At 40.6% G+C, this 16266-nt stretch overlaps 2 protein-coding genes across 2 annotated transcripts; one reads left to right on the top strand and one right to left on the bottom strand.

Moving 5' to 3' along the window:
- Positions 1-6590: 6590 nt before the first annotated feature.
- On the top strand, positions 6591-9788 carry rcvrn2 (recoverin 2; the record flags this gene model as incomplete). Its single annotated transcript, XM_079227058.1, has 3 exons — positions 6591-6971; positions 9129-9240; positions 9700-9788. The coding sequence occupies 3 exons, from the start codon at positions 6591-6593 to the stop codon at positions 9786-9788; spliced, it is 582 nt and encodes a 193-aa protein (XP_079083184.1).
- Positions 9789-11194: 1406 nt separating this feature from the next.
- On the bottom strand, positions 11195-15252 carry LOC306744832 (germ cell-specific gene 1-like protein; the record flags this gene model as incomplete). The annotated part of the gene is made up of 6 exons (XM_079227524.1): positions 11195-11842; positions 11949-12060; positions 12200-12352; positions 12461-12508; positions 12695-12877; positions 15057-15252. The coding sequence occupies 6 exons, from the start codon at positions 15250-15252 to the stop codon at positions 11470-11472; spliced, it is 1065 nt and encodes a 354-aa protein (XP_079083650.1). The 3' UTR covers positions 11195-11469.
- Between the last annotated feature and the right edge of the window lie 1014 nt (positions 15253-16266).

Genomic DNA, 16266 nt, shown 5'->3' with positions numbered 1-16266 from the left:
ATATATATATATATATATATATATATATATATATATATATATATATATATATATATATATATATCTTGAATATCTACGCATCTCTCAGAAGGATTTCATGTACAGCACAGGAGAGACAAACCAAACGACAGTGGTTTTGCGTGTGTAAAGGAAATTACAATTCCCACAAAAGTTCAGTGTAAGTTTGCATGTACACCCACTAACAGCCTCGAACCGGCGACAACAAGTTGTATGGGTCGATACCAAGCCTTCATTGTAAGCTAAGAAGAAAACAGACCTTTGAAAATGAAACACATGAACTGACATGTATAAATAAGTAACGTGACTGACAGTGGACACCTTGGCAGAGCTTTGGCAGCAAGCTTACAAAGTTGTAACTTGACCAAAGAACAAGCCGAGTCGTCGCGCTACTCCGCTGCCGCTTCACACACTCACCTTTACGACTGCGTCCTCTGAGGCTTTCATTTCACAGCCCCAAAATGCTGAAAATCCAGCTGTTTTTTTTTCTTCGGACACGATATCAATTACACTTAAACCAGTTTAAAAAGGGGTTGTTGTTTGAGTCTGACGCGGAGCGACGGGTCCCCGGTGCGGCCAATCAGAGCGCGGTGCTGGTCGGCGGTAACCAGTAGTCGAGCAGAAAAGGCGGGACGTGGGCAGTTTTGTTTTCTGAAGGAGAAAAAAAGTTTCCTGAAACTTGAACGATGACACGTGACCACGGGGGTTTGCAGCGGGCTGTCAGGTGACCGGAGTCATGCAGTCCGAGTCGGATACCTGTCGAAATACTTCACATACCTGAGAAGTAACTCGTCTATTATCCCGTGGTGCTCCACGTGATAAGACTGGTATCAGAAAGTCAACAAGGTTTGCATTGTGAAACGCTGCTTTTATAGGTAAAGTGATTCAGGTGTAGTGTTACTTTGGCAAGGAGGCATTTGAGGTCGTTTAATAGCGGCATCCTTTCAAAACCCTCTGTCATTATTACACAGAAAATGTCCTGTAAAATATTCACTATGAAAACAGCTTGGACAAAGGTAGTGACTATATGTCATATACAGTGAGTGACAGGAGACACCAACATGTCGGCCTACTGTAAATAGAGGCGTGTCATGAAGTTCGTTTTAAATCCAGCAGATGGAGGTAACATGTTTCCCACCTCTTGGTCCTCGCCTTCTTTTTTCATCCTTTTGTTTTTTTTGTTGATGTTGTTGCTTTCTGTTATGTTGTCTTTATACATCCATGGTTGACATGCACTTAGTGGCCCTTTAAGATAAGACCCTGACCTGCTTCTCTGATCCTTACTTCTTCATTTATCCCTCTCTGCATTGCATTCATTACAGAGCATATAATAAGATAAAATAAGATAATCCTAAGTAGCATAAGTACATCTACCACATCCACCACATCCACCATTTATATTTATATTAAAGGGGCAGTTCACTCCCAAATACGTTGGCCTTCTTATATACAGTCTATGACTTTTACAAAGTACAACAAAATTAAGAAAGCAAACAAAACATGTAACTCAAACAATGTCAGGTTTAGGAGCAGAGCCGTATATGAGTAGCATCAACACAAGTTCAAAATGCTGGTGACAACTGCTGAAGAGGCAGCTGGTTTGGATCGACCGAGTAGCAGGGTTTCTTACTGCTGTCTTATTTTAAACATACCTTGTTATCTTTTTGATCTCACCAAGGTTAACTCAGCACTCCTGAACTGCAGGACCACTGCTCCTCCATCACGCATAAAGTAGGTTACTCATATACACTCAAAAGATTCCTTATATAGTAATAGGGATATTACAGATTATTAGTTATATAATACAGTAGTATAATATGTTTTGTATTTAGTATTATTCTCACACATACAAACAAGCATATTTGATATGTAGTCCATTTATACATGACATGGCCTGTCTATACAATATATAGTTCTGAGAACAAAAGAAAATACAGTACATGCATCATGAGCATATACTGTGGTAGGCAGTGTTGGATCTAAAACACTACATGCAATCGTTCTGTATTCATCATTTCACTTAAGTAGACGTAAAGTAAATAAAGTACAAATGAATACAATGTTCTTTAGGCAGCAATTTGACGGCTCTTGGAGTATTAACTACGTTATATACTGCTGGGTAGTTCAATCTACACTATATAAATGCAAAAAAATCACACACAACAAAACATATAAACGGGTCATATTTTTTGTAAAATCTTGTAAACTATCTTGTAACTAGTAAAGATAGCTGTTTTATCGTGGAGACCAAAATAGCATTTCTACATAATCGAGATCAAAAGATAAAGCGAGGAGCAGGAGGGAATGTTGTAAAAGATCTGAATGTTTTTTTCTGCCCAGTACGACTTTGTTGGTTACAGAGTCTGTTTTATTTGATGCAGACGTTTCACTCATTTCTCTTATCCTCTGTCAATAGTTCTTCTTTATACTGTGACTTTTTTAATTACCCTCCCACTCTCTACAAGCACTTCCTTTCCGTCCTCTCTCTGCTCTCTGGACATCTCTCTCTTCTTCTTCGTCAGGAGGTAAAATGCCACCACACTTCCCACCACCACAAAACTGATGGTCAGAATCACAAACCCCAGTCCCAGTAAGTGAGAGGTTCCTCCTATAGCCCGGTTCAGTTGGGCCCACAGCCCGACAGCGACGCAACTGAAGCCGATGAGAGTTCCCCAAAAACCAAAGGCCAGCATACAGGATGCACAAGACAGCTCAACACCCCCGGTCACCACGGTGATGCCCGCCACCGAGACGACCCCTCCTGGTAAGGTCACGGTCTCAGATTTAGGGTCGTAGGTGACAGTAGACGTGACATCTGATAGAGTCGAAGCATCAAGTGTATTCATCTTGGTTGTCATGGTTGCTTTTTATCCCTTTGTCAGATGGTCAAAAAAAAATTTCTTGCAGCTTCTTTTTCTTTTTCTTCTTCTTCTTCTTCTTCTTCTTCTTCTTCTTCTTCTTCTTCTTCTTCTTCTTCTTCTTCTTCTTCTTCTTCTTCTTATTCTTTCTGACACCTACAACATGACACATAGTCCTGATTAAAATCCACATTTGATATCCCCTGATGTAGCTTAAAGAATGGAAAAATCTCATCCCTAGTTCCAACTCTTCATTGAAGCTATTTTATGTTTACACCTAGTGAAATATTCAAACAATGTCATACAATTTCACCAAAAGATGTCTTTTACATCATTTACACGGTTACCAATACATTTAACTTTAACCTTCGGGAGCTCCACAACCATTTAAAATAAAGATCTGTGGCTGTGAACAATGTTGAGTATGTAAAGACTGATTCACTGGTTGGCTGGGTTTTGAAAATATAGAATAATAATAATACTTTTTCGCTGATCATTTAAAAGGAAAATTGCCAAAAATCGGTCCAAGTGTTTCTCCTTAACTCAATTAAGATACATAGCAAATGAGTAAAAGTTCACATACAAATACAGATGAAAATCTTTTTTCTCTGCACCAACAAAGATTGGAGCCTGCATGATAACTCTAATGCCCTCATTTCAGCAAACTGCAATAAGCCTTAACATAAGCCTTACTCTCGTCAACCCAATGGACAATAAATAGCAGGTCTGGAATGGAAAAATCGTGTGATGCGGACAAAATTGCTCAAGCCCACAAAATGTCTAAATACTAAATTGAAATCAAAAGAACACTAATCTCCCATATTATGCATATCTTTACTTTTTGGGTAGAATAGGATATAAAAGAGTTGGACCCTGGCTTACACCAGACATTTGGATATGTATTTCTATAAAAAAGTACGGCATTGCTTACCTCAGTGTTGAATCAGGACCTCAAATGTCAGTGTTAAGTAAAGATCCGTGAAAATCATATATGTGATTTATGAATGTGAAGGAGTTTCTAAAAGCTTTAAAGTGCTGCTGCCTTTCTTTCTGGACAATAAGTGTAGAAATGTGAGCAGGGGCCCCGATTGCTGTTACCGTTATCATATGCGTCACAACCTGAGGCCTCACAAGATGGTGGGCACTAATGTCAAGATTGTTGTCACTGTTTGTTTGTTCCTCTGTTCTCTTGTGTTCAGTAGGAAGCTCTTGTCCGTCATTAACCATCATTACAACCCATTACCAGATATTTATCTAGGAACAACTCCCTTCCTCTTTTCCTCTCTCTTTCAGTCTTAAGAGTTGAGTCGTGTCCCACCAAGGCATTGTTTGGGCTGAGAGTGGATTTTTCTTCTTTCTTTTTTTCCTGTTCAGCTTTACAACATTTCTCATGTCACTTGTAGCAGGATGCACATTAGTTATTTCACCGGCACTTTGACTTTGTGACTTTGAAACGTGACATGTGCTATTCATCTTAATACATTTTGCATGAATATGATAGAGCTTTCTCTACTGTTATAGAGGGCATGTTGAAAAGTCACGTTGTTTTGGGTTTGTTTCATTTGGGACATGAACAATTCAAAATCAAATACACATAAAAACTTTAATTGCAAACTAATTATTTGTCTGCTTGAGTCCTTTACCAGGTGCAAAATCCAAGCAAATGTGTAGGCCTGACCTGCTGACACTGAGTGGGGCAGATTTACAATATATATGTCAGCAGTGACGTGGAGCTGGCTATCAGGGCGATGCTGTCACACAGGTGAAGTTTGATATCCCAGTTAATTGGCTTTAATGCTGTCCAGCCAACTGGAAGTGAGACACTGGCCTAATTGCAGATATTTCAAGATGTGTTTACTTAGTATTTATTAGTTGTATCTGCTATATCAGTATTCCTATAAGTAACACATATACTTACTTACATAATTATTCTTATGTAGATGCTATAGATTGTGGTTAGACATGTGCATCCTCACCTTCACCACGAGTATGAACACATTTGTGGCCACAAATCCTTGCTTGCTCTAACAATGAATTGAGGCTAGGTTTTCTAGTCAGGTGTCAGCAAGTGATCTGTTGAGAGGAGGGTAATTCTATTGGCAATGGCACTCAGAGGATGATGATGATAGTAATTGGCTGAATGTTGGATTGGGTGGGAGAGGGCGGGTTAAGTAATCCAATAGACAGACTCACTGAGCATTCTTATGGAGCAAAGAAAATCCTGCTGCAAAAATAAGACAAGGATGAAAATGATCACATAGTGTAGTAAAGGGTAAATAACTTTGCTACCAAAGCTGTTAGCAAATGCTTTCATATGTCCTGTTTCACACACATGTGCAACTGTGTAACACATAAACACAGACTGATGATGTAAATGTGCCAAAGTGAGTTTGATGTTCTGATTACTGTCCAGTATGATGATGGTTGTTGACAATAAAGATGGAGATGATATGCCCAAAAGGACCAGGCCTGAGTTGGAATCAAACCAGTGAAAATAAAGGCAAGGTAATGAGCATGTTTGTGTCTGTCAGTATGTCGAACAGGACGCCCTTAGTGCACGAGACAATGCTTTGTGGAGGAAAAGTCAAGCCCAGGACCAAGAAATGGTTAATAATAATGATAACTTGGCATCCCAACAACAAAAACAGAACTTTGCAGAGTAAGGAAAGACGGGCTAAAGGTTTAAACATTGGACTCAGTAAAACAAACCCAGGCTAGTGACAAAAAAGTCAGTGAAACGACATCATAGGGCGGGAAGGAGGTCAAGCACATAGAAGGCCGGCAGTGAAGATGATGTGAAGGGCGTAGGTGGGATTGGAGTAGAGGGGAGTTAAACTGCCTGGACAGATGGTAGTCTGGAATTATGTGCCAGTGGTCAACTAAACCCCTTGAAAGGCCACTACTGAAATAGCAGACATACAGCTGAAGAACTTAAAGGTAGCTTTGAGCCCCCCCCCCTTCCCCCTGTGCCATGTTAATTAACAAGGTTTCCCACAATATGTCTGCTGTGTTGTTCAGTGTATAAAAGTAATGAAAACGTTTTTATGAATCTGGAGCAACAACATATCTGTCGCAAAGTTGTTGTAACCAAAAGGATACAGTGAAATGCATCGAACCTCTGTTGATTGATCAATATAGGCTTTTGTAAGGCCTACACTACCACAAGGCATAACTCAGAATTCTTACTGTTTATAAAAACATTATCAGAGGGATGAGCTCTACACTGTCATATGCTGTATATCTTTCTAGACCTCCAGAACCAATAGAGAAAAGTAGGATACGGGGGTTCATTTTAGTCAAAAGCTCAGCCACCTTAAATCCCGCATTAACAGAATTAACCCACTGGGATTGGGTTTCCCCCTGCCCTCCTTATCTCTCACTGTCCGACTGTTGAGACAAATACTCAATGCTCCAGCCATCACCTCACCGCACAACACACAGGTAAGCTTTCCCTGCATGTTGATCGTTCTCGCAATGTGATTTTCTTTATAGTAGTTTGATCAAATTTAGGATTTCATATGTGGACTGTACCATATGTGTGAATATTTTTTTTTGCAATCACTTGCAGGGTTTGACTGGAGAGGTCAAGACAGTGAAGACATATTTTCAACAAAGGGGAAGTTCAGGTGAAACAGGACAACACAAAAAGCGAGAAATATTTGCCGGTGAGTTTGTCAGAACTGACAAATTACTAAGACGCTGAAAGCAACTACCATGGGAAATACTACCAGCAGCGCAATATCAAAGGAGATCCTGGAGGACCTCAAGCTCACCACAATATTCACTGAAACTGAGATCTCCCTATGGTACGAGAACTTCCAGAAGCAGTGCCCGACGGGACGCATTACACCAGAAGAGTTTGAGCAGATCTACACACGCTTCTTTCCTGACAGCGATGCCAAGACCTACGCACGACATGTGTTTCGTTCCTTCGACACCAACGATGATGGCACTTTGGACTTCAAGGAGTACATCATCGCACTGCACATGACTTCCACTGGAAGGACGACACGGAAACTGGAGTGGGCCTTCTCACTGTTTGATGTAGACAAGAATGGATACATCAACAAGACAGAAGTGACGGAGATTTGCCAGGTAAGGAAGAATACAGTGATGTGTCAGATAAGGATGAAATAATTAGACACTTTATTTGTGGTTCTAGTATGACAAAAATAAATTCATGGTCTTAACAATTTCTATAGTTTGATGATGTATCTTGCCCTAAACATTTTGCCTCTTCATATTAATTCATCTTATTTTATGGAGAGTAGTATCAACCATGTTGACTAGGAGTGCCAAAGACAGAAAGACTATTTTATTCTCTCATAATGTTAATATTTATCGCTGCTATAAACATATATTGCCAGACATGTAAGTTGTTCTGTTGCTCATAGTCCTTTAGGGGAATGTTTTATTTGAGGATGTCAAAACTACATCAGAGGATTACTTGACAGCATGCAAATAAATACCATTGCTTGCAATTTTTTAAGTTTAAGTCCATAATGTTCAATGTTCCATTTCATTTCTATACCAGTACAGTTGATATAACTCTGTGGTCATTTTAGTTTTGGAGAATTATTGTTGGGCCACATCATATTGTCAGGTCTTCCTTGTCCTTTGCCCACATCCTTTGAGGTCCATGTAAAATGAGTTGTTAATTATGAGTTGAAAAGTAGGTCTCAGTGCTAATTACCAGCCCACTTAGCCAGTCTATTTGAGCCCCAAACCCCTGATAATCTCTGTGATTACAGGGTTAACTCTCAGAAAATGTAGGCAGTCCCACTCTTAAGCAAGCCTACTCTTGTGTTCCTCTGTGTCTATAGGACTGCTCATCAGCCCCGAGTCTAAACCATGTTTCTTTTATTCATGTCGCTGCATCTTTTGATAGTTCAATGCATTTACGCTAATCACTGTATAATAGTTGTTCAACATTGTTTTCATATCATCAAAACTCAGTCAGAAGGAGGTTGTACAGTTTATTATCTTCTTTTTAAAGCCAAATGATATTGCATTGTAAGTGGTTTATATAGATCAGCTGGATATGCAGCTGGCATTGTAATGGGATTTAATTCCGAGCAAACTAGCCTGAGTCCATGTGCATCACCGCAACCGGCCAACAAAATAGCTATATTTTAAAGCCACATTGCCAAAAGTTCAACAAACTACAACATAATTTGACTCTATGCAGAGGTAGTCAATAAACAGATCTACTATATACACAGAAAATAACACCATTATTCCAGAAAGATAATTCATAGTATCTGTTTTGGATTTGAAGTGGGAAACAAGTAAGTTCCTCCCATTTGTGTCCAAGACAAACAATAGTTAAGTCTGGTGTAGGATCCTACACTAATATGATATGACAGACGAGTTAAGAGAGGGTGTAAAATCGTTGAGGGTATCCACATGTGTATGTGACTGCTTGATACATAGATATGTTCTTATTATTTATAAATTAGTAAATGCCATTCATCTATAAGTGTGAACTATATAGACAACACGATCAGAGGGGCAAGAGGGAGGGACAGTCCAGGGAGAAAAGAGAGGACATCTTGGTGTTTGGCCTGTGGCCTGAGTCTTGGCACTAATCCATGTTAATCTAGGTGTCTTAAATGTGGGAGATGAGTGCTTCCTCTCTAAGTGGGACACACACTTAAAGGCCTGAACATAAAGTGCACAGTCATTTAGTCATTTACAATCTGCTGGATTCTAAGTGGCATATTCCAGCTTCATTCTCCCTGAGAAATGACACACAGGCCTGAATGTGGTGCCATGGGCGGCTTGATTATTAATTCATTTACTTTTAACTTGTAGAGTCTCCATTTTAATTGTGAGGCCCAAGCCCTCCAGGATTGCTCTCTTAGCTGCGTTTGGGAGGCAGATCAGCTGTCTTGTGGGGATTGCAGGCTACATTTTATGTAAGATTTAGTTGTAGGCTACTTGATTTGGTTGTATTCAGCCACGTTTTATAGAGTATACAATGACTAATGACAGTAATCAGGGACTAGACATAATACAAAGTGTTGGCCTGTAGCTTTTCTGTAAATGTCAAGTTGTTTTGCATCAGGCGCTCTATAAACCACAACACACTAATTAACTTGAGTTTACTCACTTGTCCTACAGGCTAGACACTTCTTGGCTTGCACACATTTATTGTATGTGCTTTGTTGTGCTGTTGACTTTCCATACATTATTTCTGTGAGAGAAATGATGAAGCATTATCACCGATCTTTTACCCAACCCCCCTCTCAGGCCATATTTAAGCTGATCCCCAAGGAGGAGCAGTGCAAGCTACCAGAGGATGAGAACACACCCGAGAAAAGAGCCAACAAGCTGTGGTCCTACTTCGAAAAGAAAGACAGCGGTAAAGGAAATAACACACGCATGTCCATACATTGTGCCCCAGCCGTGCATGACAGGTCACTGTGTTCTTATCGTATGTACTTATGCTAGGGAGAGATCAGCGTAAGCTCTTTCTACCTTTCCTCAACAGCTGTTCTCACATCCTGTAGTGAAGATTACATGTTACAGCGTTTTGGCTTAACAATAATACAAGCAATAAATCCACCTGGGGGCAGTTACAGCATCCCATGTGTCATGCAAGCTTTACTACGTTATTATGTATGTAGCAGCCATGTATCATGGAGCCTTAAGTGACTCCACTGCTTTGCATGCTACTGTCATTCACACAAGCACACCCACACAAGAGATAAGACCAGATTTCTTAGATAAGATAAAGATGCATTATACAACCTCATCTTTACCTCCTCACTTCTTACTGTATATCTTGTTTACTGTTTTCTCTTCATTTCCCCCCTCATAGAGCGACTGGCCGAAGGAGAGTTCATTCAAGGAGTGATGGAAAATGATAATGCCATGAGTCTTATCCTCTATGAACAAAATAAACAGTAAAGTCATTCCTACTTCATCCACTCTCACTAGACCCTTTTAAACTGTTATTTCTTCCTAATGTCCTTCATGCCTCGGATGCTTCCTCCCCCCTCCTCTTTGATCCACTCAACCCCTCTGTGTAAATACTCTTTTCTGCAGTTATTCATGTCATATGGATGATACATTTATATAAAGTAGAGGCTAAAAGAGGCACATTATAGCATAGTTTAAAACGTGTGTACAGATAAAAATAAGATTTATGGTGACTATTATTGATGCAATACACATTATATATGTATAACGAATGTGTATAATAAATATTGTCCTATTGTTAATCTTTTAAATGGTTCACATGTAATTAATGGTAATGACAACTATATAAGTATCATACCTGATTGTTAGCTCATATTTTTTTTTTACAGAACTGGAAATGTCTTAATAGAAGTCTTAGCTCTTAAGTGATGTATATTCACAATCATTAAAGGTTTTCTCATAAATCTGTGCTTTGAAAATATGAATGTATTCTATTCTATGTCTTCTATTCTTCTACGACCTGAAAACATACTGTATACTATAATGCTGACAAAAATGGAGCTTTAGGTCTTACGTTTTCATTTATGTTTATCCCAGACAGTAAATCTAGGAGTACCCCACATGTAAAACCAACAAACATTTAAGGTACATTTTGGTACACTTATTTTGAAAATGTTGCCTGTATAATTTTACATTAAACACAGTAAATACTTGAATGTGATATCCAGTTTAAAACAATTATTCCCTGACATTTTTCATGGTGCAGAGTGTGTGTGTGTGTGTGTGTGTGTGTGTGTGTGTGTGTGTGTGTGTGTGTGTGTGTGTGTGTGTGTGTGTGTGTGTGTGTGTGTGCGTGCGCGCAGCCTGTTGGTGTGCGTGCCTGTGTTTCTTTCCAACTTTCAGTCTGACCCCCCACAACCCGCTTCCCCCTCCATCCCTTCACATGCTTTCCATCTCTCTTCACTCTATTCCTCCGTTGCCATCCAACTCGGGATTACTGGTTTACACATAATCTTCTGTTCAACATCAGAGAGCAGACTTTTCAAAATCTCTGTAATCTTTCTTTCACTGTGTGTCTATCGTATGGGTTCGTCTGTGCATCTGCAGAGAGACTGTGTTTGTTGTAGCCTCTGGTATACATGCATTGCGTAAAAAAATTGGTCGCAAGAGAAGAGCTTGAAAAAGGAAGCATGTCGCCACTCAGATAAAGGAGAATATATTGTATATTTACTCTAAAGGACAGGCTGATCTGTTAAGGTTTCAACAGGAGAAGACATATCGACCCTGTCTAAGCAGTGAAATTATCATTGTCCTTACACATTGCATGTTAATATATAAACAATCAAATTATTTAAACATGTATATGCCTTTACATAAAGATACACACATTTACTTTCCTAGCATGAGGCACTGAGAAATACCCAGAAAACAGTCCCAGACACAGTCTTGCATGTCAGTGTGACATATTTATATATTGTAGTCTTTGCAGTTTGATATGCAATGATTTGACTGGCCTTCAACCACAAATTAGTATTTTCCAACTTCACTGAAAGTCAAAGTGAAAGAAAAGAAAAACAGGATGTATTTTCTCACGTTGATCGTCTTCAGCAGGGTGACATTCCCTTTTCAGTTTTTCAGGCCCATTAAGTTGATGGCTATAAAAGATCCCCTAACAAGGTGAATCAACTCGGTCCATGGCCTCATCCATCTCGTCCATCTCTCTCTCACAGTCTTCACACCCCTCTGGGCCACAGCCTCCTACCAAAACTAGCGTTGGTACATCCCCATTTCCCACTCCAACCACACTGCCATTCGGGGCCCACGCTACGTCGATCATGCCGTCTGGACACTGCAACAGGCCGCTGACAGAGTAGAGCCCGCCTCCTGGAACGACCTCATCATAGGAAGGAGCATGAGTGGCGGCTCTTGCTTCCTCCAAACGGAGCCTCTGTTTGCGACGCAGCTCGATGATGGTCTTTGTGTAGGAGTTGAGCGTGACCACAGCCGCGCCCATACAGCAACTGAAGGACACCCAGGCAAGACTGGGAACAGGGGAGATTTAGCATCATTAAAGAGAGAAGAAAAACAAGTACGTACACACTTTAACAATGCAGTCTTGTATGCTGTCCCAAAAGAGCTGCCACCTACGCAAAAGACCAGCCGTAGTCCCAGGACTGAGGCCTCCAGTCTTTGGGGCCCACAATGACTGTCATCTGAAACACTGTGGTGAACATCATATGGGCCACCATCCCAAGAAGACCTATATGGGGGGTGAAACAAACACAAAACAGACAGAAGACAGACGGCCATGCAAATAGAGAATGATATATGGGGAAGGTTGTTATAAGCTAGTTAAAGAAAAACAAAAATGTGCAACGTAAGGATCCACTGCGCCTCACCTGATAACACAGTACAGATAGCTGCGTAGGCATTAATTTTTAGTGAGTGCATCTCTTTCTTGGAACACAAGACTTCCAGCCACATCAGTAAGAAGCCCATCCCCAGCAGACCGATGTACGTAAACTCTGAAATAACTGAGAGCCAGAGCACACCTGCAACATTGAAAATACAAACTGAATTGACACACACACAAATCCATATAACAAAAATGTTATAATAATTTCATGTTTCTTTTATATGCCGGCTGAAACACAACTCACCTTGTGTTTCTCCAGGTGTTAACTCTATAAAGCTTCGACATTTCTCCCCTGCCAACCAAATATATAGATATGAACAATATGCAGTATGCAAAGATTAGGCAGAGAACTGAGACTGAAAAGAAACTATAAAAACCTAAGAAAACTATAAGAGTATATAGAGTATAACTAATGATGTGAAGCTGTGCAAGTGTGTTAGACTATGTGTGTTTGGTTGTGTGAGTTTTTTGGCCTCACCATCGCTGTGTTTCTCACAGCTCTCCCAGAAACCAGTGTGGAAGTATCTAAAAGCAAACTTGTCTTCTCCCGTCTCCCAGATGTACTGAACTGCGTTGGCCAGCTGCCTCTGCCTGATCTTGGCCAGCTCGTCTCTCCTGGCTGGAGACAGTGTGCGGTTGAAGGGGTTCTGGGTGGGACTCTCTGTGTGACAGCACAAGGGGATGACAATGAGAAGAGCAGCCTCGGTACATTTTTACACTTGCTAATTCCTGTTCTGGATAATGGAGTTGGTGGTAGAACCAAACGTGTGCTGGGTGGATTACTTCTTCACAGCAACGCTTTCACGCACATCCGTGGGCAAACCAATCCAGACCTGCACGAGCAATATCATGCAAACATTAAACCAACTCAGGACCGTCTTCCTATCAGGTACCAGCATCAACAACTGATCCAATTTACAGTACATGTGTGACATCCAACACTGCAAATGCACTCACACCTCAGAAATACCTAAAAGGTTATTTTACTGAATATTTTCCATCGTCAAAAACTTTATGCACCAATTGCCAGAGACATACATGGACTTCGTTAGAGTATGAGCTTTAGAAAGAGAGATGGAGAAACAGTGAGCACAAAACATTCACACCATTTTCTCAAAAGTCACATGTCTCTGTGTTTTTCCGTCGCATGCAGGCTTGTCAGCTCGCACCTTGTCGTCCCACGTGTGTGTTGGTACATCATGTTTAGAAGGGAGACTTAAATCAACACTGTAAAGGTAGATATTTTTGTACAAGTAAACAAAGTACATGTAGGGATGAAAGATGATTCCTCCATGCAGTAAGAGAAGTTAATCCCATTGTGGATTACGCATATCTGTTGAGAAAATAAAAACCAAGCAGCAGCCAGTGCGCTCGCCCCCATGGACCAATAAACCTTTGGGATCTACCCACACATAATTAATTTCACTGTGGGACTGAGGTATGTTCAAAAAGAGATTAAAATAAATCGAACCAAGGACAATCAGTTTCACACACGGGGAGAAACCCGTGAGTTTATCCACTCAGATTAGTTTGAGGTAGGGTTGGTATGCAGTGACGCAAAGAAATCCAAAATTGGTGTAATCAGGTTCAAAGGCCAAGGCCAAAATTTGGGAAAAGTCAAAGTCAGAAAGCTGCAATTTATATCCTTGACACGTTTTGGAAGACTTAAGAGATAATACGCAATGACAAACTGACCACATGACTCTCAACTCATTCAACATGGGATTCATTCACAGGCGCCTCAACAAGCATTGTGGAGACTGAGCGTTAAGGCTCATTCATATATATTAATTCATGAATTAATCTCAATTTTAAATTACAAAGAAATCGCAAAGAGTTTTCAATTACATCTCAAAGTTTGGTCATTGTACTTGATCGGCTCTACTAGGATAGAGTCTGCTAATGAAGGCCGGGAGATGCAGTTGAAAGCTCCAGAAAAGCCTGTAAATAGACTTTCTTGCGATTGTGCAAGAAATACATAAATGATACAACTGTCTGATTATCATTGGAACTGGATAATGCATTATTGTTTGTTAAGACATTGCTGCTGAGAGTATATGTCTGAAACAGAGTAACCTGTGAAGGTGATGTGTGGTATTGCACCTGGTCAGTCACAACATTTCAACATTCAAATCACGCCTGACTATTGCAAAAGCCTAATGCCAAGAAAACAAATGAATCCAGGAACTCACGCTGTTTACGACAAATTGTGACTTGCCCGTGAACGTGTTGCAACAGACATCAGGATAAGTCACCAGGCAACTTTCTGGAGTTTAGTATCGTCTTCTTTTGCTTTGGGCCAGCTCAGAGCGTAATATTCTGAAATACTCATATCCACGAGTGTTGTACTTTTTACTCCACTTAAGTTATTTGACTGTACTAACTAATTACTTTGCAGATTAACATTTGACATAAAAACATACCAACAACCTACTTAAAAAGGTTCTAAATACTTCTTGCATCATTATTAACATATCTTTTGTATACTTGTTGGTTCCTTGTTCGCTAGAAAAAGTTCTTAGTAGTCAACTCTTTTTGCTCCTTTGTTTTTAGAGTTCGACCTAAAAAATGAATGCAACATTGTCATTTATGAGATGCTAAATCTGTGTATGTAGACCAATAATCTTGAAAGTGTTGAACTGAACCTCTCCACCTCGCCTGCTAAATGATCTGTTGAAACTATAAAAAAATAAATAAATCAGGAGGGAGCTGGTTATTATAGTAAACGAATGCACAGAAATTGACCAGTAAAAATAGAAGAGCAATCCAAGTTACAGTACACGTAAAACAATAAAGCTGCACAAATGATGTGGAGAGCTAAAAGACAATGGTGCATCTACCTGTGGTGTAAGGCTCACTGTTGTTCTGACCACAGTTCTTCATTTTGACGGGCGACAGGCAGAGCGGCTTGACCACCTTGTGGGTGCCCTCACACCAATAAGAGGTGCAGAGAGCCAGGATGGAGAGGGCCAGAGCCAGAGTGGTCAAGGTCAGGGAGAGCAAGGAGCGAGATCGACGGGACATACGCTCCAGCATGGCCACACAGGTGAAGAGGGAGGCAGGGGGAGGACAGAGAGACGGGGGGAGAAAGAAAGGCAAAGAGGGGCAGATGCTGCACGTGGGAAGAGGACAAACAGGACAGAGGGTACGACTGCAGTCACAGATGGAGCCGTGAGGGCGGGACAGATGTTTTGGGCTGGTTTAAAGAGGTGATGAGCTGCCAGGTTGAAATGGAGAGATAAATACAATTTCGCAGAAGATGACAATACAAAGCTGACAAAGTGATACTTTGAAAGTCAATGTGATTAAAAGAGAGGAAGATAAAGAGAGCGAGAGGGGAGGGAGGTGGATAAGATGCTCTGAAGTTGATACACGTGGGAAAAGACAGATGGAACAAAACAAATGAACAAGAGGGGATTTAGGTGGACGGTGGTTCACTCTAGGAGAACTGCAAGGACATAACCGAATGCTAGCCAGACGGCGTTCATGTGATATCCTGCTATTGGTCCCTGTGGTGAATGATCGTGGCCATACATCCCCTGACTTCAGCACTTGTAGACACTTTTGTGTGTGCACTTAATTGATCAGTAGGACTGTCCCAAAAAAACATTAAAAAGACTAGTATGTTTTAAAGAGGCGATAATGGACATCTTTAAATGCATCCCAATTCATCACCTGGCAAAGAGAAGTCAATTTAAATTGTTAAATAGAGCACATAAAGGCTAGAACCAGGGTGTCCATATGGTGACATATAACTCTGTTGAATATCAGTGAGCCATAAAAGTGCCTGAGGACACATACGTCCTCCTGGTTGTAAAGACAGGCGATGGAAGAGCAAGTAAAGTGTGTTATCCTGTGATCCCGGCTAATGTCTTCCTGCTTCCTGATTAACTCACTCAGGCCTGACCCTGCCGCTCATCATGAACTCCACTGCTGGACCCTGAGTCAGTGGACGACAAGACGGAGGGGTGCAAAAACAAGAGATTACTTTTTTTGATGAAATTATGGATAAACCACAGTTGTAAATGAATTTTTTACTAGTAATCCCTG

The sequence above is a fragment of the Taurulus bubalis genome (assembly GCF_910589615.1).
Source record: "Taurulus bubalis genome assembly, chromosome: 12".
Lineage (NCBI taxonomy): Eukaryota > Metazoa > Chordata > Actinopteri > Perciformes > Cottidae > Taurulus > Taurulus bubalis.
The sequence above is the reverse complement of the archived record's forward strand: the minus strand, read 5'-3'. Positions and strand labels throughout refer to the sequence as shown.